Source organism: Strix uralensis, chromosome 14 (genome assembly GCF_047716275.1).
Source record: "Strix uralensis isolate ZFMK-TIS-50842 chromosome 14, bStrUra1, whole genome shotgun sequence".
Classification (NCBI taxonomy): domain Eukaryota; kingdom Metazoa; phylum Chordata; class Aves; order Strigiformes; family Strigidae; genus Strix; species Strix uralensis.
The window spans coordinates 7,856,947-7,881,405 of record NC_133985.1 but is presented as its reverse complement, the minus strand read 5'-3'; the positions used below and the strand labels follow the sequence as shown (position 1 = coordinate 7,881,405).

The 24,459-nt window shown below is 36.3% G+C and overlaps 1 protein-coding gene across 4 annotated transcripts in view; it reads left to right on the top strand.

Annotated features, from left to right (window-relative positions):
- TENM2 (teneurin transmembrane protein 2) overlaps positions 1–24,459 on the top strand; it is a 741,247-nt gene that overhangs the window by 245,202 nt on the left and 471,586 nt on the right. For all 4 annotated transcript variants that reach the window (XM_074883298.1, XM_074883301.1, XM_074883300.1 and 1 more), the window contains exon 4: positions 2,812–3,087. In XM_074883298.1, the coding sequence (XP_074739399.1) occupies positions 2,812–3,087 (276 nt within the window). The remainder of the gene's footprint in view (positions 1–2,811; positions 3,088–24,459) is intronic.

Here is a 24,459-nt window from a genome sequence, read left to right as displayed (position 1 = left end):
CAAACACTGAAAATTGATAAATAAAACTAATTTAGAGTCTACCAGAGAAGAACATGTTTTTGCTAGAGGGGGAAATTTCTAGAATATTTCATGTTTGTCATCAGGATGCTTGAGATTTTCTGTTGTAAGACTACAAGAATGTTTCTGAGAAGCAGCATAGAAAATCCTTTCCCAGAGGCTCAGAGACTGATTCCATTTGTGTTCTTGAATTGATCTGATACACTTCTCAAATTTTTAAAATTTGGTCATTTTTCAAATCCATGTTTCTGGAAGATGCCAAGTTCCCAGATAATAAAACTCAAATGGATGAATGGTTTCTGTGAATACTGTATTTTCCTTCTACTTTCAGTGTCTAACATTTTCCTCGGCAAATAAAGTAAGAATTTCTCTGAAGATTGCTTTTTGCATCAGATGTTATAGTCAGATTTTGACATCAATACAGGATGCTAATCAAAGTGAAATCATCTGGGCTTGTAATGGCTGTTAAAATCCACAGAATATCATTTAAATGTTTTACCGTGTATGTAAAACAGCTTAATTAAGCTAATATATTCATAATTGGTGTGTATTTGTAGACATTCATGCCACCAGCAAACAAGACTTGAAAAACTTCACTTTCATGATGAGTTTGGTAATTTTAACGTATATCTAATGTCAATATGAACTCTACCTGTGTAGGTCAGAATGTGTGGGGCTAGTAGGTTTCAGTTCACTCATTTTTTATATATATATTTTATATTTTGGGTTGATTTTGACCCTTTTTTTAAATGTCTAAGGTTAGTTTGCTCATATGGCTAAAACAAAATCATCAATCGAGTTGGTTTTGTTAAACATCTTCCACTGCAATTGCACATGATTAAAATTTATATGTTCTTTAAAAGTGACTTTGTTTCATCTGTCATGTTAGAACTCTTATTTTTTAAAAAAAGGCAAAAAAATCTCTAGACTGAAGTGCACTTGAGAAAGCTCATTTTTAGGACTGTTCAGTTCATTGCTTTTGACTGAACCGCAAAATTTCTGATTACTAGAATAAATATTAGACAGCAGGTTAAAATGTACTCCTAACTAGGAGAGTTAGGGTTAATTTAGTGTTGATGAAAAAGAGCTGACTTTTTTAATGTCAGCCTTTTTATATTCTTTTTAAACGTTTCTTTAGAAGCATCCAGTTGGCAATACTTCTTTACCCAATGTTGTTGGCCACTCTCTTGCTGCTGGCTTGTTTACTGGTTAACCTAGGGGTGAAAGAGAGTATGTCTCCTTCCTCTTGTCATGCTCAGTGTTGCTGTCTAGCTGTTGCTGGGTGAAGATGTAGCTCAGTCTTCCAGAAGAAATCCATCACCTTCCCTTAACTGATGAGCTCTAGAAGTAGATGTTAAGTAGGGCCCAGTTTTACTTTCTGTAGATGTATGCATACATCCCATATCCAAAAAATACTTTAACAGCCAAGTGTCTCAGACTGAAGAGGGCTGATACAGATAGATGAACTAGATATAGTACTGTATGATCTTTCCTGGCTAATCTGTGAAAGAAGTTGTAATACTTAAAAAAAAATAATATCCAGTTAACAAGTTTATCACTAGACGACACTTAAGTGTGGTTTTTATTTCACGTATGAACTTCCACTGCATAGCTTTATTCTGATAAATATATAGAGGAAGAGGAGAAAATATAAACTGCTTTTGGACAAAATAAAACTACTGTTTTAGAAACATAGACCACAGATCTACTTTCCCTGTTAATTAAGAAATTAATTAAATAATTGGCAGTTATACTGCCAGCAACTTCAGTCTGTCTTTGTTCTTCACTTTTAGCCCAATGTAATGAAGCTAAAATCACTTTGCTTTTTAAAACCTTTGAAAGCCTTAGAGACCAGTGAATATTTCCCTATATTTTTTTACCATCCTGTTCATTATTGTAGGAAACAAATGCATAAGCAAAAATTGGCCAGCAAGTCTACACTTTCTGGGAACCCTGGGGGACTCCATGTGCTTTAAAAATGTATGAGACTTTGTCCACTGAGTTGTTATTAACTGCTAAAGGTCACATGTTTTGACATTGTTCCTGAAAGTTTTGCCTTTAAGCCCAATGACCTTCTGATTTTGGTATTGATGCACATTTTCTTCTTGAATATGGTGAAAAAGGTAGAAAACAATTACAGTGATTATGAGGTCTATCTTGATTTTGACAGCAGATGTTAAACTACCAATCTCACCAAATGTAAAAGCGCAAAACTGGTGACAAAATTTCGTGTTACATCGCTGATAGGTTTGCAGTCTTTCAAGGGATCCTGATCTGTAAACTGTTTTCCCAAATAAGTGTTTATTTTCTATAAAATAGGAAAATTAGAATTAAAAATTCTCTCTCTGTGGAAAACTCGTGTATGAGACAGTTAGTGTCATAAGAAAAAATTCTTCTTTTCGAGTAATCAGATGCTCAACTTCAAAGCTCATGCTCTGGTCCTACAAATACAAGGTTAGATACATAATAAAGCAGGTCATGTCATTAGCACTTGTCATGAGCTTTATGTCAATCACATACCTAAGTGATTAATTATCTGGGGCTAAAATAGTAGCCTAAAATTTAGAGACCTTTTCTACAATTGTTTTGTGTATTTCATCCATTTTAACTGTATTCCATATGTTTTAGTTCAGTCTTGATATAGATCTGTGCACCGGAGATCTCTGTATGTAATTCATTGCAAAGGTTTGGCATGTAGCACAGTTAAGAGAAATTAAAAAGGTCTGTCATTTTCAAACTTGAAATAAATCCCCTAGATTTTAATTTATTTTTTTTTTTCAATTGCCTTTCTAGGAACAAACTTCACCCTTGCAGAACTAGGAATTTGTGAGCCCTCTCCCCATCGAAGCGGCTACTGCTCAGACATAGGAATACTCCATCAAGGCTATTCCTTGAGCACTGGCTCTGATGCTGACTCAGACACAGAGGGAGGAATGTCTCCGGAGCATGCCATCAGGCTGTGGGGACGAGGGATCAAATCCAGGCGAAGTTCCGGTCTGTCGAGTCGTGAAAACTCAGCTCTCACACTTACCGACTCCGACAATGAAAATAAGTCAGATGAGGAAAATGGTAGGCCTTTTTCTTCCACATATTCTTAATGCATGTGTATGAGAACGTGGTCATACTTTAAAATACACGAGTATTCTTTTAAAGGTTAATTTTTCACTTTTCTTTCTCAGTTTGACTAAAGCTGCTTTTTAATGTTGGGGGGGGGGTGTGTTTGCCTCAATATCAGGAAACTCTTTTACATGTATATCATATAATATGATACATATTGTGTTTTGTCTTACAATTTACTTTCCACACAATAATCTTTCACAGAAGTTTGTGCTCAGAGTACATTAAGTTAAACTCAATGATGAGAAGCAGAAATTAATTTCGTAAGAGAAATAGTTTCTCATACATGATTTTTATACACAGCTTGAATGGTGCTAATTTGTAACCATCAGATTTAATTTTGCGTATTTTTTCATATTTTGGAATTTGTAAAAAAATAAAATTAATGTGGTGTTTGCTTATTGGTAAGTATTGGGGGGTTTCAGAAAGCAAACCTACGCATCAGACTGAGGCAAAGCACTTCTGTTTGGTATAGTTTATGAAGTTCATAGAAATCAGACTTTAGACAGTGCAACAATCATTTGTGACAAAACACCTAGACATTGGTTCATTCTCAAAAGTAAACTGCATTAAGCCAGCTGTCCTTTCAAATGCATATAACCCAGACTCACGTTCTTCACACATATCAGCTAAAATATTTACCTGGGGAATTTTCTGTGCTCACATATTTTTAAATTAAACTAAAGAGGAAAGATAGTAAAAATGGTTTTGCAGGAACTGGTCCTCCATCCTTTAGGATGATGAAGGTGCAAACGCAGCTTAGTTAAAATATGAATTAAAGGTTTTGATACCTGTCACTCTGAGAAGGTAAAGAGGAATCTCCCTTAACATTATACCCTCAGGCAACTGATACCAGCTGATGAAACCAGCTCCCTGCTCTGCATATTACTTGTGACAAAATATTTGTTACGTGTTGGGTGCCTCTCAGAAGAGGATTTTTCTAGATGTTTATTTTAGACTCCACCCCATACTTACTGATAGTTGTCTCAGTTTCAACAAAGCTGGTGTGCCAGGCACTAGAAACACTTGTCAAAGCAAACAAGGCAAAACTGAATTACAGTTTTTATATTGGTAGAAAAAGTTCAGAAAAGTACAATTGATTTTGTTTGTAACAGCATTCTTATTTTGTTGATTTAAATTGAGTCTTCAAGTAATATCTCCTCTACATGGGTATAGCAGGATACATTTCTTTGTCAAAACCAAAAAGGAAATGTATATTTACTAATAATGGTGTGTACAAGGAAGACAGTATTTTTAAAAGAATCCTTTTTAAATTTTTTATTTTTAAAAGAAGCCTTTTCTTTTTTTAATAATACCATTCACAGAAAATATGACAACTTCCACTGACTTTAGTATAGTTTTGATAAGGCTACTGTGCACAATTTCAAATAAGAAACCTGATTAATGAAATTCTGACATTATGGAATGATTTGGATAAATTTCTGTAGCATGAATTCACTTTTCTGAGGGTGGTTGTCTCCATTTCAGTGGAAGCACTGGGCCACACCGTTTGTCTGAAAAAATTTAATCTCAGGACCTACTTCCATACATACTATCAGAGACATTGATAAAAGAATTGAGTCTGGTTGCATTTTCCTCCTTATAATAAGTGAATTATTAAGTAATTTGAAATACAGAGCAGTGAATCCATTTTGAATAAGTAATTTTTCTCACAATGATGTTAATAAGGGGAAGAAGGACATGATCAAACAGCAGGCAAGAAACAAACCAGTACGTGGAATTCACTTTTACTTGGATTTTTGTGATAAGGTTTTTGTGATAAGGATTTCTGTGTGTTTGGCTGTTTTAAAAAAGAATCACACAAGTATGAAGTAACTGTTATATACACAGAGGTGTTAACTTCAGTAAACTTTTTAGTCTTACTCTCTCACAAATCCTGGTTAGCTAAAAAATCGATGCTTCTTCACATCACTGATTTTATGAAGTTTTGGGATGCATTATCATATAGATTGACAGTTGCCCCACTGGTTCAGCACCACAGTGTGGACACTTACAAAACCATCATTAATTTCTCATGCTTGTGCCCAGCAGTGGTTTCCTACATAATAAACACTATGTCCTTCAGAAGCAGATCAATAACCTGCTAGGTATTCGTCTTGAAGAGGAAGTAACAAGAATCTATACTTCAAGTGAAATTCGCTCTCTGATATAGTTTTGGATTTGCAGGATACTAGCATAAAACAAGACATTTCTTGGTATGAGATTTTATCCATTTATGCCTAGCAATATTAGAGGGAACTCATGATGCGCAGACTACTGAATTTATTTAAAGTACCTCTGAAGATTTTTCCCCTGATACAGTTCAACTGTTGTGTTACAAAATAGTAGTTCAACTCCAAAAGGTGGGTTTTTTTAATATTGAGATGCTATCACAATTTACATCATTGTACTTAAAAAAGAGAAAAAGAACACCAAAAAAACCAAACCATACCTCTCACTTTTCTTATAATATTAAATCTATTTTGGCACTTCTAGTACATCTAAGTAGCGCAGAGGAGGCTTAATTTCTAAAAATTGCTCTAACAATATGATTTTGTTCTCATTCAAATTCATTCACAAAGCTTATGACCATTTTCTGTACTTCTAAATTTAGTATGATTTAATTTTATCATAAATTAGAATTCTGTGAACCTTGAAATGTTACCGGGTTTGAAATGCTTATAGATAAATTGAAATAATAGAAACTCATTTAAATTAACTGTTTTACTTGGTATACTAAAATTCTTCCTAACAAAACACCTTATTGATGATCCATTTTGAAAAACAACACTTTTATTTTCACAAGTCTGATTAAGCTCTAAATTCTTATCATATCTCGCAGCTTTTCCTACTGTCTCGATCTGACCATCTCTTCTTTAGACGTGGCAATGTGAATATATAACAGCAAATCTGTCACAAAATTGTTATTCAAGATGATATATTGAGTTTTGAGATTTAAGTAAACGAATCATTTTGTGATATGTACAAATGTAAAAAGTTGATTAGAAATATATCTCACCTCTGATGTCATGTGCCAGCTTTGTAGAGAGAATTATTTGCGGGGACCCACAGGTACAGAGTATAGGGGATATACCAGTGTTCCTGAATGCTTATTTTTTCTTTTTTTTTACTAAATGCTGTAGCTGTTTATTCCAAAACATCATGGAAAACTTTTGAAAAGTAGCGTTTGTCATCAGTTTTCATGTGTCCTTTCCTAAGCCTACAGTATTCTATTTCCAGAGTAAAGCTTATGTGCTGATTATGTTTAGGTAGTGACCTTCAAACAAGTACTCTTCCAGGAGTGCACTTTTTGAAGGAGAGCAGTTCTTTTATTTTTAAGTTGAGTTGAAAATTATGTTCTTCTCCAAAATACAAACCCCATTGTAAATAAGTAACTTTCAATTTAAAAAATCCATGAAAACAGAATAGTCATAATTAAGGAGGATTGATGTACAGAATGCTTTTGCAACAGATCTGCTATCTTCTCTTTTCCTGGCTTCACCGTTATTGAATGACCAGTTACAGACTGTTAGGGAGGCGATTAAATTCAACTGACATTAGGCAGATGAGAGTGAAAAGCTGAACAAACCCGTAGTACAGAAGAGAAAACATAATCCTAGGTAGAATAAGGAAGAACAGAAAAGTAGGATGTAGACTCAGAGCAGATCTCAGTAATATTTCAGACTGCTGAAATGAACTAAAAGACCCAAAGGGAATCCACAAGGAGGGCTTTCAGTCTGATGTGAATCTACATCATGTTAATTCTCCAGTTGCAAAAGAGAAAACAACTGGAATGGTGTTGGTGACTGATTTTTCTGCTAGCAGGTTGTTACCTTGACACTTTTTGTATTAGTACCTTATTGTATATAATGGATAATATCACTGGTAGAATGGAACATAACATAAAATGTTTATAATGAGATTTCTACTCTGATATTATAATATCAAACACTTGAGATGTTTCTGTTTTACATTTGTGTGTCAGAAAAGAAAAAAAAGCGTGTCTTGGGGGAGGAGGAGATCTTCCAGGACTGAAACCATGTTATTAAAATACTGTCAGACCAAAAAACATGATCAAGGAATGCTTTTATCTTACTAGCAGTGATTCTGAATTGAGCAGCAAGACAAGAACGAATGGAAAGACATAAAGCAATCTCAAACTTCAGCAAAACAAGGGAAATAGTTCAAGGTCATCCTGTGGTAATCTATGTGTATGTTTTAAAAAAATCTGCAATAAACCACTATGATTTTGGTAGCTCTTTGTAAATAATGCCTATGAAAAGCAAATAATTTTGAATGTATGGAACCATTTCTGTGTTGATAGCCCAGCTGTACCTTGTGAGGTGTGGAAAAGTGGTGCAGTCTTGGAATGAACCTGAAGAGTCCTGACGTTGAATCCAGTAGTGCCATGCACTTTCCCTTTCCTCACTTCATCCCCTTTTCTTCCTGGAGAATATCTTTCCTACTCCACTGGAGCCAGCCTGTCTCCAGCATCAGGTGTGAGGATTCAACTCACATGGAAGGGTGTTGTAGAATGCTTCACAGATATTTTCAGGTTCAGTATCCATCAATATTTGCTATGCTAGATATATTGATGACAAGGAATTCTGTTATTTTTTCCGCATTACTTTGGTGGTGGTGTTTATTGTTGTAATTAAAAGTTTGAATACTAGACAATACCATGTGTGCATATAACTTATTAAAAAGAAAAAAAAAAAAGAGTACCATGAATAAAATAAGATAAAATATGAGAAACTGTATTTATGTGTTGTACTTCTGATTGAATCTTAGGAAAAAATAGGGAAATTATATTTTCCTTTCTTTTTTTCCCTGCTTTGAGGTTTTCAGTGGTGATTTCATACAGTAATTTCTCAAATACATATGTAAAGCAAATCTTAAAAAAAAAACAAACAAAAACACCCCATATTTCAACCTGACCCCGTATTTTATCGTTATTTCATTTTTATGAGCAATATAATCTGGACTTTTCCTGGGATGTTGTTGAATAACAGACTTAGACTTACAACAGAAAAGAAGAGGTATTATTGCATCAGAGAAGCTTGCAAAGAGGCACCAGACAGATGACAGCTGAGGAGTTTATTTTCTTATTTTTACTGTTTTAAATTTGACATGTTGTTCTCAATATTTTATTACTTTAATTTTTATTCAGCTTTCTATTTCACACTTCTTAATTTGCAGAAAAAGTTATGGTGAAACTGTGATTCTACTCTTGAGAAGGTTTTGGTTTTGTTGTATGCATGCTAATGTCTCCGAGTAGTAAGATCAGTTTGAAAGTAGAAGGTTTTAATGCTCCTGATGACAGAATTCTGTTTGGGTAAAAAAAGTGGAAGATTAAGCTTGCCTCCTAAATATTCCCACTATAGAAATATTCCCTTTCACCTATGGGAAGTACTTTCTTGGTTAAAATGGGGTGTTTAAATAGTGATGATACAGTTGGAGCAGGTCTGTGTAGTCTTTAATCGGGGGGAAAAAAGATAATGTGCCCTTATCATTTTGAGATAGCATATCTATGTTTTGTGTACAAGAAGAAGCAAGGAAGCTGTAGACTTACTGTATATTGCATAGCAGAGTGCTAATTTCAGCTGTTAGTACTGTCTGGGAACATTGTGCCCATTTCCCTCCCAGATAGAGCCAGGTAGCATGGAAACAGCAGGAGGGACAGATATGAAAGAGAAGAGAGGAAGAACTGCCACAGTTGTACGATCTGTTCATAGCTGAGAAAGTGTCCAGATGGTCCTAAGGAAATTATGAGATTTAAATGAAATGTCATATACTCAGAAAATGGAATCACATACGTCATACATCAACTAGACTTCTTAAGAAAGAGTGCTAGGGACGTTAGCTCGTGCATGGGCATACTTCATCTCTTCTTTAGGAAGGCTTGTAAAGTACTTTGTAAATGACAAATTTAGAAAGTCATTAAGCACAGTATCAAAGCTTGGTTGCTTAAGTGGATCCAATTTTGATGTGCTCTCAAAACCTGAGGGCACTTCTGATAGGAAGTGGTTTCCTAATGAGGGAATTGACTAGCAGAAACGACGTTTAAAGACTTAACTACACATCAACTACAATTTTGTCCAGGTAAATGGCTTATGCATTCAGTGCAGGGGAAGGCTAGATGACGGGTTAAGGACAAAAAATGGATATGTAGTACTAGTAAACTTTAAAGCCTTGTGGAAGACAAAAATATGAACTGAGAGTATAGAAAATCTTAAACATTTATTACAATTTTAATATAACCCAATAACACTGTAGTGGAGGTCAGCAGAATGATGCAATGGAAGTAGAGCTAAACATACAGGTCTATTGAAAGAGCTAAGTACGTATTATCCGGAACACAGTGTTTGGTGATGTTCCAGGGAGTAAGGATGCAGATGTGGAAGAGTGACAGCTCTGCTTAGGTGGCCTAAAAGGGTAAAAAAATGCTATCTTGACATTCAGTTGCTTGTAGCTGGCATTCAGCAATTTGGCAGCCTTTTTTTTTTTTTTTTTTTTAACTGATTTTCCATTCATTTCAGTGTTGACCAGAGAGATGTACACCAGGATCCCAGGTTTTATTCTCCCAGAGATATATGTACTTCTAGCCTTCATGTTTATGGAAGAAATGGATGGAGTGTAAAAACAAAGCAAACAAAACAAAAACACTCTTATGCATGGTGTGGTGAGGTCTTATACCATGAATGTCTGTAATCTTCTTGCCCATTCATTTGAGTCAGGGCTTCAGTGTCTGTAAAATTTGTAAATTGTCATTTCTCTGAGGTGTCAGCGATTCCAGTACCTCTGCCACAGTCTATGCCACGCTCTGGGTGCTGGGCCTTGACCATTGTGCTTTCTTTCCATATACCAGCTGAAGCTGTGTCCTGTTTTGCAGTCTCTCTCCTCAGAGTGACTTTTTTGGATTATACGAATGCCCCCTACATAATTGCACAAACCAAGGCAATCAGGAATTGAGATCCAGGAGACTGAGGAAAACAGAAATATAGGCTGGTGAATTAAGGCTACCTGGAAAATAGTGCAGCAGCTGGGTTCATAAACTGCTGAGGCTAGCTGTGATCTTCCTTTTTCCTGAATTCACAGGGAAAGAGCTTTTGTGTGCAGCTGTATCTCTACATCATTGTGTGAAGGTCACAACATGGAGAGCTTTTTAAAAAAACTCAAAAAAACCATGAGCTTTTTCAATTAATATTTTAATTATGAGCCTTTCCATCTACTAGAGAGAAATGATGACACTGTGTTTAACAAGAACAGCACATCATTCAGTTTGTCAATTATTAGTTTTAGTAAAGCAAACTTAGATGATATAGGTCACTTAGGTAAGCAAGCAGCAGTGCCTTTGTTCAAAGTAACTGAGTTAGAATAATGCCTTTTTGTACTTTTCTATAACAGAGATGTGTATCTGATAAAGTTAATCCAGCTTGGCAATAAATGCATTGTGAGTGGCTGATAAGCAATAAAACCTTTGCAGGAAGGTTTGCCTGTACGTGGTGTTTAACAAATTTTATTGTGGTGAAACAAAAAAAATAAGTATTTCACATTTCCCTTGTAAACTGAAGCACACATCACAGGAAGCCATGCACTGAATTTATTTTCTGTCTTCCCTTTCAAAAGACTGAAATTTTACCAAAAGCCTCCTTTAAATTTGTCAAGCCAGATACTGGCACATTTGCTCATGTAGCATATCCCACTATTAATAATCTTCCTAGTTACAAAGACTTGCATATTTCACTGATTAGTGCCTAATTAGGTCAAGGTACATACTGTTTTTTCTAGTCAACCCTTCATTTATGAAGCTTGGCCCGAGTCTGACCAATGAACTGTGTTTGATAATACAGTAAATGCCTATTTGCCATACATGTAAAACTCCACACATATATGACTGTGTAAGTATTATTACTGTTTCAAAATATTTCATTTGATATGCTTTGTGTTTACACTCTGCACACTATTCTTTTCAAGTAATCTGGCAGCTTGTCAAAGACAATGTATTTGAATTGATTGTTAACATGATGTTGAAATGTAACATTCTATTCAGGTAGAATAGAATTCATCTTCAGTTAGAAAATGGATAGGAAACTATACCTCAGCTCTTTTAGTGCCAAAGTTTTAATATGTATATATTAGAATAAACAGAATTTGTTGTAAACTAAATAATCCCATAATTACTGAGTTTATTACTTTACTCTCTTTTAATAAAAAACTTTTTTTACTTAGTTCTTAAGTAGTAAAATATAAAGATGTGCCATAAATTACATTCCTTAGATCAGAGGAGAGGAAATCTAGTTCATGAGCCCAAGTTTTATGTTTTTACCCATAAAGTTTTTTTGTGACTCAACTTTTTGTGGAAGCTCTTGGCAGAATTGGACTACTTCTGTCAGATACTATAGGAGCAATCTGGAAATCAACTGTGTTCTTTACTTTTAATCTCACTGTATTTCACATGGATTAAAGACAACTTTCTGCTTAATTTAAGCTTTTACACATTCTATGACAGTCTCCTTCCTTGACATTGTTAAGGGAAATGCTTTTATATATTCATTCAGTCTTTCTGTAGCATATGAAATTGCTGACTCTCTGACATTCTTGCTTTAAGAAGCTATGGGGATGATAGGCAATGCTTCAGAAAGGCTGACGTTCTGCCTCTTGAATCAAGTGAAAGATTTCTTATGAGCAGCTGTTTGTCCATTTCCAAAACACCCTCCTGTTAAGTCTTTGGCTCACAGACCTCTCATCAATGTTTTTCAACATCTCAAAAGCTGTTGGTAACACTACAGAGACCATGCTGAAATCTTAAGCCATATGTGAACATGAAATACTGTCTATGATAAAAATACAGGACCATTTTTTTCAACTTCTAGTTTGTCTATCTGATGGTTAAAAAACATCAGGTTAGACTAGAACCTATAAAAGGAAGATGTGATACTGGAGAGATGGAAGTATTTTGAAGAACTTGCATTTTCAGTAAAGTTGTCTGCTATTGAAGGCTAGCTATCATTGTTCTTAAAAATAACTGCCTACATTTTGCAATTTGCTGTAATAGGTTTACATGAAGCAGTAGCTTTAAATGTTCTTCCAGGCTGAATAATTTATCTCATTATAATGTGTTACTGTTTGTCACCAGAGGGTGCCATTGCTGTGATCTTCCACATTCTTGTGCTAAAAACTACTGAATTTTGGAAGAGGTACTGCTTCTAAACGGTATCTCTTCCTTTAGTTGTGTAAAGCAATGGCAAGGAAATGTGGCCTTATGGAGAATAATTTGCACAACTGGCAGCAGAGCTGTGTGTAGACTCAATTCTTCAGGTGCTGTTCCTTTCAGGAAATCAAGCAGTAGTTGGAACAACCAAGTCCTAAAAAGGGAGTGTTTCCTGGTTATCCTCCTGGGTTTGTTAGGTAAATACATTTGACTAATACCACTTACACTGGAGTTGCATACAAACGTTCCATCACTCATTTCTTACTGAGAAAATCACCTGAAGTTTCTAGATACTTAGTACTGTGCAGCAGAACAACCCTGGCATCATTCTGACATGAGGCAGTTTTATTTATGAATGAAGTCACAGAAAGAGGTATAGTTATTACAAAATAAGTTGCTGATATACTCTGTGCTGGATCCGCAAGGCATCCAGTTCAAGGTCCCTTTCCTAATATTAAAAATGTTTAAGAGCCTTAGGCTTGTATGTACTATCTGTCCTATCTGTCCACCTAAGTCTGGTTGCACAGTGATTATCCGTCTGTGGTCGGGTGATGGGCTCTGAGAGAGAGATCTACACAAGCTGGACTCGAAGAAACTTAGTTGATTCATGGAATATATCACAGGTAAGTTCATTCACAGAGTATATCAGACTGTATTTAGATGCAATATGAACTCATATTAATACCTTCCATCCTTTGGTATTCTTTCTGTGCTCCCAAATATACAATGCAGCTATCCAGGTAAATTAAATAAAAATATGAACTTATCAAGCTTCTTTTCCTATAGGCTAAGATGGAAGAGGAGGTTTTGGTAGGTTTTTTACTTTTTAATTATTAAGAACCAGGCTGGTATTATTGAGGGCCTTCAAAAAACATCTCTCTGGGACTGATTTTACAGCTGAGCAACAATTCAGTGGAACAGATGGCTTTTGTGATATCTGAAGTTGTTACAAATATCTCAGAATTTGCTGACTGTTCAAGTTGTTCTAAGGCTTTCCAGTAGTGCGTTGCTGATAGGGAGAGGAAGACAGTTCAGTTGATGAAATTGTATTTGCCAGGAAGTTCAAGGCGCCTATGGAAGCTGATACTTCCTTGCCATGTTTGCCCTATTGAAACTGAGATACCATCTTGTAAGAAGGCATAATATCATTCAATTATCACAACATGCCTGTAGGCAAGGCACAATATGTGAGCATCATTTGTTTGCTTAGAGCCATGACTGTCATTCAGAAATATTGAAAGGTAGCAGTTGGATTTTTTCACACAAATGGTTAAGGGACTTTTCTCAACATCAAATTAGCGTTCAAGAGTGAAAATATAGCTTCTGTTTCCTCAGATGCTGAGCTGTAAGAATGAGTAATCATGATTCCTGGGGGGAAAAAATGTTGTTTTTTTTTTTTTTTTTAAAAAAAAGAGTGGTACTAGATAAGAAATGGTTTTATCAGTTTTCCATAGAACACTTCTATTTAGTAAACTTGAAATAAGTTGAATTACAGTGAAGTTATTCCTCTTTACACTTTCCTTTCAAAAGAAGGGAATTATTTTTAAACAGTCATATGCTATTTTTGTATCTCCCACATAATCCTATAGCTTTAAGCTATATTACAGTGTGAATAAGGACAAAACAAGGGAGTGGATATAATTGCTTAACAGACTGGAGTTTGTCTTTTGTAGTGCTCTTTTTTTTCCTTTGTAAACTTCCTTTTGCCAAGTAAAGCACATCATCACTAACACTTGCGCTGAACAGTTTTGTACAATGCATAGAAAGAAGGCGTGGGCTAGGAAGGATTAGGTAAAGTCTAAGGCTGTGACCTGCAGTGTGAAAGGATGAGTGGGTGAGAACAAGTAGTGGGACATGAGGTGCAAAGAAAAGAGGACTCCAAGGAGGCTACAGAGACCTCATCAGATGCTTCGGTTTAGGACAGCAAATGAAGCAATGTGCCTGTGCAAGGAAGTAGTAATCTTAACCAAGTGTGTATGTGTTTTTCAAAAGCATGTTACAGCAATACAGAGAATAAGTTTTGATGGTTTTCATCTGTGTATAAATGCTGATGTTCACATTAATAACCTCTTTTACTAGAGCAAACCTTTTAAGCTGTTGGTGTTGAAGGGTTAATAAGTCAGTAATGCCACAGGATTGCTAGGCATTGAACACTTGTATTTGTGTTATATGTTTGAGATAGATACAAATATTTTTTTATTTTCTTTCTCATTTTTATGCATTTCATAGTTATTTCTAATGCTGACAATATATGTAAATAATTCCGTTCATTTCCTTCCTTTGCGGAGTTCTCTACATTTTCAGTATTAAATAGTGAAATAATAAACCTTATCTGCCCAGTCCTGTCAATATATCCCTGGGTAGCTGCTCAAAGACTCCTTGAGTCTTGATCGTCTAGATTAATTTGGCAGCTCTAATTTTCTGGATAATTACTGCACACTTCAAGAACACTTCTGTTGTGATACTTAGCCAGTTTTTATTCTTTGAGATACTTTATTTCTTGACCTATAATTTGACTTCCCTAAGAGTATCTGAAGATGGGTACCCATATTCAGTTTAATCCTAAATTTTGGGATTGGATCACGCTCCAAACCTGTCCTCTGTCTGTCTCAGTCAGGGCTCATTGTCCCCTCTACAACTCCCTGAAAGGAGGTTGCAGAGAACTGGGGATGAGTCTCTTTAACCAAGTAATAAGCGACAGGACAAGAGGTAATGGCCTCAAGTTGCGCCAGGGAAGGTTTAGACTGGATATTAGGAAGCATTTCTTTACAGAACGGGTTGTTGGGTGTTGGAATGGGCTGCCCAGGGAGGTGGCGGAGTCCCCATCCCTGGGGGTGTTCAAGAGTAGGGTCGACATAGAGCTGAGGGATCTGGTGTAGTTGGGAACTGTCATTGTTAGGTTAATGGACTAGATGTTGGACCATTGCTGGACTAGATGATCTTCAAGGTCTTTTCCAACCTAGACGATTCTGTGGTTCTGTGATTCTGTCCTTTCCCCTGTGGACTCTCTATTTGTGGGCTTGATGTCCTTACCCACAAGTAAGGACATTCTATGCATAATGGAGCACTGTATTGGCTCTCTTAGGTGACAGAATGTCATCTAATCTTTCCAAAGGAATGTTTCTACTAATTTAAAAGCAGAATTTCTCCTATGTTTTCAGATTTTTGGGTGGTTTGAATGAATTCATTACATTTTACTTCCATAGTTATCTGGACAGATGAAGGCAGCCTGGTGTGATTATAATTACGATATTTTGTGTGACGCTTTTTTTTTTTTTTAAGAGAAAAAGGTAAATAAGAGACCTATGATAAATATTAGAAGACTGACCTATAACCACAGCAGGCAGACATTAATAATCAGTGTTTTCTATCTTATCCTCAGTCCAGTGTTTTGCCAAAGATCCTGAGAAAACATTCTTGGAACAATCAGTACTGCCGCGCTTTAACTTGAAGACTTCAGTTGGAGGGGGGAGTATTTGAACGTAGTTCTGAGGACTTCACAGTCAGCATCGTTGAAAAAAAAGTACATGGTAAAGTGTAAAGGAGGCAGACCAGGTAGCTGTATGATTTCTATGGCTTTGGCCAATCCCCTGATAATTTATATTCAAATTTTTTTTTTTAGATCTTCCATTTTTTTACTGTTATTTTTCACCATATTTTTCTCCCCTCATTTTCAGTCTTGGTAAAAATATTAGGGCATTTGTTAGTCTTTGCTTGAAAGACCATTTATCCTCCCTTTCTGCATTTTTTTTTTTTTTAATATAACATAGTGCCTTGAGCTTAAGGCTTTAATGTGGTTCCAGATAATCTCCTAGTTTTGTTTGACACGTGATGGCTTAAAAGCACTCTTTATAAAGCAGAATATTACAGTATGAATGTGCAAGGTGAGGGTTATTTTTTCCCTGCGTACAATGAATTCTTTGCATGGCTTAAAAGAAATGGAGGAACAGATCATCTTACAGAAATAATGATCATCTTAGAAAAATGATCTGAAGAAATCAATATTTTTCTTTTCTCTACTTTTGTCCCTCCTTATTTGAGTCTAGTTCACGAAATAACTGCATGTTAGAAATGCTTCAAATCACTTCTGTGGTGATAAATTTTGACACTCTTTCAAATATTGGTTTTATGTATTTCCTTTTTGTTAGTCTTCTTGTGCCATGTGTACTGCAATAGTACTCTCATTTTTCTTAGCATGAAAGAAACAGGTTTTTTTAACAAACAAAAACTTTTCAAGCAATTTTAAATGTGGTTTGAAGCTCCTAAAGTCTTACTTGAGCTCTGCTGTTATGTCTCAGAGGAGTAGAACATACGTGGCAACTTCTCCAGAAAGATCCTCTCAAAAGAACATATTAAAGATGAAATATAAGGATTTTTAGATCAAAAGGATAATGATTTTTTAAAATCTTTACTATGTGATAAATTAATCAGAAGGTATTATAAAGATGTACAAACTTGCACAAGGAGAGAGAAGAGAAAGTAGGCAGTGACTTTGAAATTAGTATAGACTAAAGACAGACTTTCAGATGTTTGTTATAAACCACCAGACAAGTACTGCCGCATACTCACTTGTTAGAAATGTGAACTGTGTCAGAGCGAGTGTGATGACAAAAATTATTGATATGATCACAAATATCTTATTTTATCAGATATTTTATTGTGTTTACAGAGATACTAGAATGTTCTGACATAAAATAATGACTGTTCAGAAACCCAGCATTAGCCTTTGGTGTCAGTCAAGCCTTCCTATGCAGTATAAGCTGTACACCAAGCAGTGTGAATAAAATTAGACCTTCTTGTAATTTTTTTAAAGGGAAAAAAAAAGAAAAGTGATTCTTAAAACTGAAAGCAATTAGCTAACTTATATCAGTATGGACATAAGGTGCGTATTTCTGACAGGAACTATAACCAACATACTTAACTCTGTAATTATGAAAAAGCTCTGCTATTTAATGAAAGCCCAACAGGCTTTCATAGCAAGGAGACATATGTATCCAAAGGCAGATGCTGGACCAAAAGACCTACCACTATGATAATTTCTGTTTCACATTTCTTATGTGAACATGTATATGACTTATTCATGCTTCAAATGCATTTGTGAATGGATTTATCATTTGGTTGGTTAATAATTTTTGCATCAGAATACAAATACAGTGAAACCTGTTCTAACAGATGAGCTGCAACTAAAGCTAGCAGCAGGAAAGGGGAGTTTGTATTGCGGCTTTCCATACGAGGTTCATAGATAAGCCTTACCTGCCTGTCCCCCCAAAAGAAAGCTACACTGCAATTAAATTTATGGTCTTCATTATCTCATATCTAATTTTTCAAGATCTATTTTACTTATGGAAGGCAAGGTAAATTCCACAACTCTGTGAGCTGTTATGATGCTTATGTAAGCACAATACGTTGTAACCAAGTTTAGTAAATCTTAAGATTCAAAGGAATTAGAAACAAAAAGCTTGGTTCTGCAAGCCCGTTTAAGTTTTAATTTAATAATACTAATGGTATTTTAAGAAGAATTTTGAGAAATAGTCAGAGAGTAACTTCATTATTATGATTTATCAGTAATAATGAAGGAAAGTTCTGGGTTGCATGCATACAAATTATGTATTTATGATAATGCTATAAAAATGTGATGATTGTAGATATGGAACCTAGAATAAACATGCACAGTTCTAGCAGTGCTGAGTGTACTAATGGGTAGTCCATGCTCCGTTTATTTGTGCACAAAAAAGTATTCATCAGTCTGGGAAATGGTTGCAAATCTGATGAAATTAGTTCTGTATACTGATGGTCTCGGAACACTTGACTTGTCTTTTAAAGAGTTTCTGAAGTCTGTGGAATTAAAATGACAGAGGCACATTTTTTACAGACTTTTTCTTATGCTATTGAAAGATAAAGTTCAGTAAGTGAATTCTGATAATTTTGTACAAGAATTTCTATGAAGGATCCATCCCATTAGGTAAATTCATTTCAGCTGCTATTATTAAAGAGATAATAGAAAGCCATTGCCAAGCAGCCTTTATTTAGCAGTAGCAAGATTGTTATGCAGGTTGAACATGTGCTTGAGTACTGGTTCATACTCTAAATCAAATATTTGGAAGAAGAATTATCTCATGGTAATTTTGTTACGTAGGAATTTTTATCTGTCACCCAGGCATACTCTTACATGGGACCATAACAGGCAGCACATGAACAGCATTCACACCACGTGCTTGGTTCAAACCCAAAGCAGTGTCTGGTGAGCCTCCAAGCATTCCTGCTTTTTATGTTCTGATTAAGGATGCCCTTTGATGGGGTGATGGTATTGCACAGCCCCTCAGCTGAGGCTCCCCCAGGGTTGTGCTCCACCTCATCTCTTTTTGTCTTGTTCGGCACGAGAAGAGAAGTTCCTGCACAGCCTGTACTGGCCTGAGCTGAGCAGCCTGGTGTTACTCTGTGGTGACCATCACTGCCCGCCTGCGACTGCTGAACTCTGGCTGTGAACAGCCCTCCCTGCTGAAACTGGATGGCAGCTGAAGTACATTTAGGGGAGTGTTTGAAAGACCGACCAGTTTGGAAGTTCAAAACATGACTCTACTAGATCGATATTCAGTAACACTAAGCATTTAGTTCTTGGTGGTGTTCACTACCTGCTTGCAGGGCTGGTGCTCCCCAGCCTCGCGCTGAGCCGGCTGGGCATGGGCAGCACCCCAGGCTGAGCTGGCGGCTGAGCATCCCCGCGCGCTGCTCTGCCGAGGGTGGGTACCAGCGGCGGGGAGCTTGTGAGAAGGGAGCTGGAACCAAAGTGAGTAACTTCCCCATATTTCCTCACTATTCCTTGGTGTTTTTATGCTTCTTGTCTTCCTCCCCCAAAAAACAAGGATCTCGTTCTCTCCCAGCATACATATCTTATTTTTAGGACTGTGTTCCTCTGGACATCCTTCCCACTTGTTCTATGGCCCTTGTTCTTATCGTGCAGATTTTCCTTCTTGCACATGTTTTCCTCCGCCCCATTTGTCCAACTACATCACAACTCTCCTTTTGCCCCTGTGTGGTTATATATTATTCATGTACTCAATTTAACGGTGTTACAAAATGCTTCTGCGCTGTTGCTGGTTGTGCTTCTTGCAGCATTACAGTGTTAAAAAATGTTCATACCCTGCTGCAAGTTGTACGGATTTTATCCGGAGCCCTTCTGTTCAGGCAGAAGGCAGGCATCCTGCCATAGGGATACCACAGCCTCTGCTTTGTCTGTGTCGTCCCAGGACAAAAGCAAAATTTAAAAAGATTAGCCTAAAATGCAAGTATTAAACCAATTTTTTTTTAAACATCGTTGCAACCTTCATATAACCCATTTCTGTCCCTAGAGTACAGAAAAGAGAGCTGTCACGTCTGCCTGCGGCTGCCTTGCACTGTCCTGCCACGCGAAGTTAGCCAGGGGCACGGAGGGCAGCGCCACGTGGACCTTCACTGTTTGAGGGGGCAGGAGTTAGGAGTCAAGCTCTGGTTCGAAAGCTGCTTTGATTAATACTTTGGTTAATACAGCTATTAAAATGGCAGAAAAGTGTTGTAGCAATAAATCAGTTCCATAGTATACATAGGATTTGGGTGATGAAATCTGGTTTTTATTTATTTTTGGGTTTTTGCCACTTGTGGTTTTCTGCCATGCCTTTGACTATATATAGGATTTATTTTTGTTCAGCTCTGTTGTAAAGTGCTGAACATAATATGCCCCGGAGTCCCAACTGAAGCTTCATGTGATTTAAATGAACAGTGATATTCACCTTCTGAGTCAGGACCCAACCGTACAGTATTTCTGCGGTCGCAGCAGCTGTGTTCTCTTATTGGCCCCTATGACTGATTGGGGGCCAATAGACCATTGATCGCTGCTCCTGGGCTTCTCTCCCACTTCATGCTGGATTTGAAAGAGATACTTGGTGACTTAAGAAGTAGATGCATAATCTATACATCTATCAGTGGGAATGAAAGAATCGTTTTGGTTCAGACACAGGTGAGTTACTGCTTGTGTTGGCTCAAAGGCTACGAGCAAAAAAATATTTCCCTAGAAAATAGCCAGATAGGAAAAATGAGTTGGACTTCTGAGGATTTGAAGTATAAAATATGCAAATTACATACTGTCAGGCTTACATTTTTTCCCTTGATATACAGAATTTGTGTGATCTGTCCAGTCCAGCATCTTATTTGTGATATATATTTGATATGTAATTTGTGAGTGGCTTCCTTTTTTCTTTTTTAATGTGAGCATTTTATAACAGAAATTCTAAGTCCAGTTTGGAATGTTATGCTTTAGACATCTGCCTCCTTAAAACTTGAGTGAAAATACAAGATGCCTATTTGAATAACATGGTGTCACCAACAGTGCTTGAACATGATGCAAGAGGTGATGGTGCTTCCTTATGGTTCTCTCATCATGTATCATATAGTACATTTGTGCATGTATGTGGGTAGTTCTTTGAAAAAGAATAATAAACAGGTCCAAGACGTGATGTCAGATCTAGTTAATCAGTGTACTAGAAATACATTACCCTAAATCTTGGTTAGGAAAATAGTAATCAAAGTCTTGAGTTTCTTTTCATTTGGAGAGACAGATGGCATATCTGCTTAACGGCAAATATCCAAAAGAAATTTTTTTAAAATCCTATCTTTCAAAACATGGCAATCAGAATCATCTTGGAAAGGAACTATTAAATTTAATAAGCCATATGTTCAGTGAATTTACTTATTTTGTTCTGAGATGTAGACATAAAATTCACCTCTGTGTCCTTTTGTGTAAATTAACTGCCTTATTCTCTGCTACACAATTAAGGTATTTAACAAAGTTCCAAATGTGCAACGTATTATTAGCCAAATACAGCAACTAGTTTTCATGTTGCTAAAATAAATGCATTTAGGTGAACAGTCTGCAGTTTACCAGAGTTCCCTCTGTGGAGTTCAGCGTGTTTGAAGATCAGATTGACTGGCAGCTTCCTTGGTATACATAAAACAGATCTAAAATTATTTCAAATAGAAATTCTCTGAGGATTGTATCATCTTTGCCGTTCTGTTGTACTGAGGATGCAGATGTGCCAGACTGTTCTCCAGGATTATAAATGCATTAGTGAAACCCTAATACACTCTCTAACAAATATATGCAGTGCAAGAGGTTTTCTTAGCCATCTTGTACCCACTCATTTTATTTATTTCATGTAATTGGCATGTTGTTCTGCTTTTATAGCTTGTTAAAATGAGATGTGAAAATGGCTGTAGCTAATGGCTGCTGGAAAATCTTTTCCCATGGTAGGCAGGAAGAACATTTCAGAAAAAATACATTGCAGATTTTAAAGCACAGTGCTCTCCCAGTGAGAAGCAGAGATTAACAAGATGGATGTAAGGCATTAGTATGTATAGCAGAAGCAAGTTTTAATGACCTTGGATATATAAACGAACATCATATACAAATGCCCAAGTGTTCAAATGACATCCTACTGTAGGTGCAAAGATACCAGCATAAGCCAGGGCTCCTTTGCACTGTGGTGTGAAGAGTCTGGTGGTAGCTGGGGGCGGGGGGGGGGGGGTCCTTTCTTCCTTCAGAGAAAATGGTTAAAGACTACCTGGAACGAGGTTTTCTGAGCATCTTCCTATTCTCCCTTTCTAGCAAACAGAGCGTGCTCCTTGATTGCATCTGTCCCACCTCCCCTTCTCAGGTGCAGTCTGTGTCACCTGATGTTTCCTTAAAAGCTGGTCCTTGCTGCCAGCCACTGGATCGGTGTGACCCAGAGTGGCAGTGCAGAGGAGTCATTTCTCTTGACTTTTCTATGCAGTCTGACGTATATTCCCTTGCTCCATGAAAGTCACTGTGTTGATCTGTTCCAGCCCTACCCTCTCCTAGAGAGTTTGGTTGCTTGGTTTGCCAAGGGCTAGGTTGTTCAGCAAGGTTTGTGGTTTGGAAAGAGGTTTTTTTTGTTGCTGCTGTTTGTTTTGGGTTTGTTTTTTTTTCCCTGCCAGTATAGCAAAATTGGAAACATGCTGCACAAATTTTCTTTTTATCCTTCAAGAATCTGCTGCCTTTATATCTCCACTTGAGTTGTTAAAACATGGTCTATTGGTGCATCGGTGAAACCTTCCTGGAAACTTTTTTGATGAAAGAATCCAGGAGGAAGGGACCCTGTATGTTAATATTTTAAATAAAGTCAGATTTCCATCTAATGGACTCTCTCTTCCCCCCCTTGCCCCCCTCTCTTATTTCAGTGTCTCTATGAAATTACTTTTAGCTGGACATTGACCTTAGCTGTTAACGTAAAATTAAATTAAATTAAATAAATTCAAAATAAATCATTATATAAATTAGTATATAAATCACCATATGTATAAAATAATATGCAAAATTTATTATATGAATTAATATTATAAAATTAAATTTAAATAAATTTAAAAGTAAATAAAATCCTCCTTCAAAGGAAAATTGTCACAGTCCTCAATGATACTGTTCTGTGGGCTTTAGTCAACCAACAAGTTGCTTCAGTTCTAAGGAATCCTTTCCATAAATTACTGTGGCAGTAAACTCCTTCAACTTACCAGATACAATGAATAAAAACATTTCTCATTTAGAGAGAGATTATTACTATGTAACACTCTTTGTAGAGCTCTTTCCTTTTTCCTTCTAACTATAAATATTTCCCACTTCCCACTGTCAAAATATAAATCTATATGTGGTTTGTGCAGAGATTATAGTAAAAATTGGAAGATAAGAGAATCTAATTTTGCTTGCCAGCATGTCCTTGTGTTTTACTAAAAAATACTATAAAAGAATACAAGTACCACTGACAACAGTTAATTTGAGTATGCTTATATTTTTTATCAGCAATTTGGAATTTCTTAACAATTGTTGTTTGTTTCCCTGTGTGTATAGTGCACTTGATAGTCTTTGATGACTGTTCTGAAAGGAAAAGAAAGAGCTATGGCCCTCCAAAACTACAGAGCTCTCTGCACTGATGCATCTTCTAGAATAGATAGATCCTGCCCCGGGAGCATTTGTTAATTCCTAGCACCAGATGATGGTAGTTTGCTAGCAGAAGCACAAAAAATCAAATGCCATGCCATAACATATTTTAATAATGCATAGCATAACCTGTATTTTAGCTTCACAATAAATTCAGAATAGCCTTAATAATAAGTCTCCTACCATAAGATATTTGCAGTTCTACTTGACAGAAGTTGTACTGAAAGAGTTCATTGCATCAGGACTTGTATGTAGTAGTTATCCCAGTGCATAGGCAAAGTCTACTTAGGCAGAAACAGAATAAATTTTCATTGCCTTCCTCTATCAAGGCCATGTAAAAGTGGCTTTATTTGTGATTCTTAACTCACCCAAATTAGACCTGTGCAGTCATTCTGTATTTATTAACAAAAGCAACTAATGAAAATAAGTTCAAAAATGAAACCAAGTCAGTATAAAATATGAGACCTGATAAACCAAGCTTACTTGCCTATTCGAAGTCATGCAAAACCAAGCACAGTTGTTTGACAGTGCCTCATTTAATACATTTCATGCTTCATTTATGTTTTGGTTTTATTGCTGTAGTGGCGGGACTGATTCTGAACTGTGAAGTGCAGCATATACTGGAATATAGATCTAACATGCAGTTAGAAAATGTAGACCTTAACTCCAAGAAACTTTGACAGGGTAAACTGCGGGCAGATGAGTACAGCACCTCCTCCTCCAGAGGCAGGACTCCCCAGCACACTGGGATGACTTAAATTAACACCTTTTTATTCATCTACAGCAATGAACTGTTGAGGTCTTATTGGATAGGAATCCATGCAAATGCCCAGTGCATACATTACTAGTTTTAAAGAAAAGCTTTCTTGTTTTTCTCCTGGATTACACTGTAGATACTGTCAGATAATTTTCTGTGATTTGAATTGCTATCAGGAGAAACACACAGTCTTTCCTGTGATTCTTATGTGTTTAGTTTTTAAGCTATAGTGACATTAAAAAAAAAAAAAAAAGATTACAGTGCTGTAAAAAGACTACACCATGCTTTTAAATGGCCTTTTCAGTCTTTAACAACATTTTGAAAATGAAAGAGTATTTTAGTTTCAGGATTTCGCCTGAGAAAGTGCAAGAC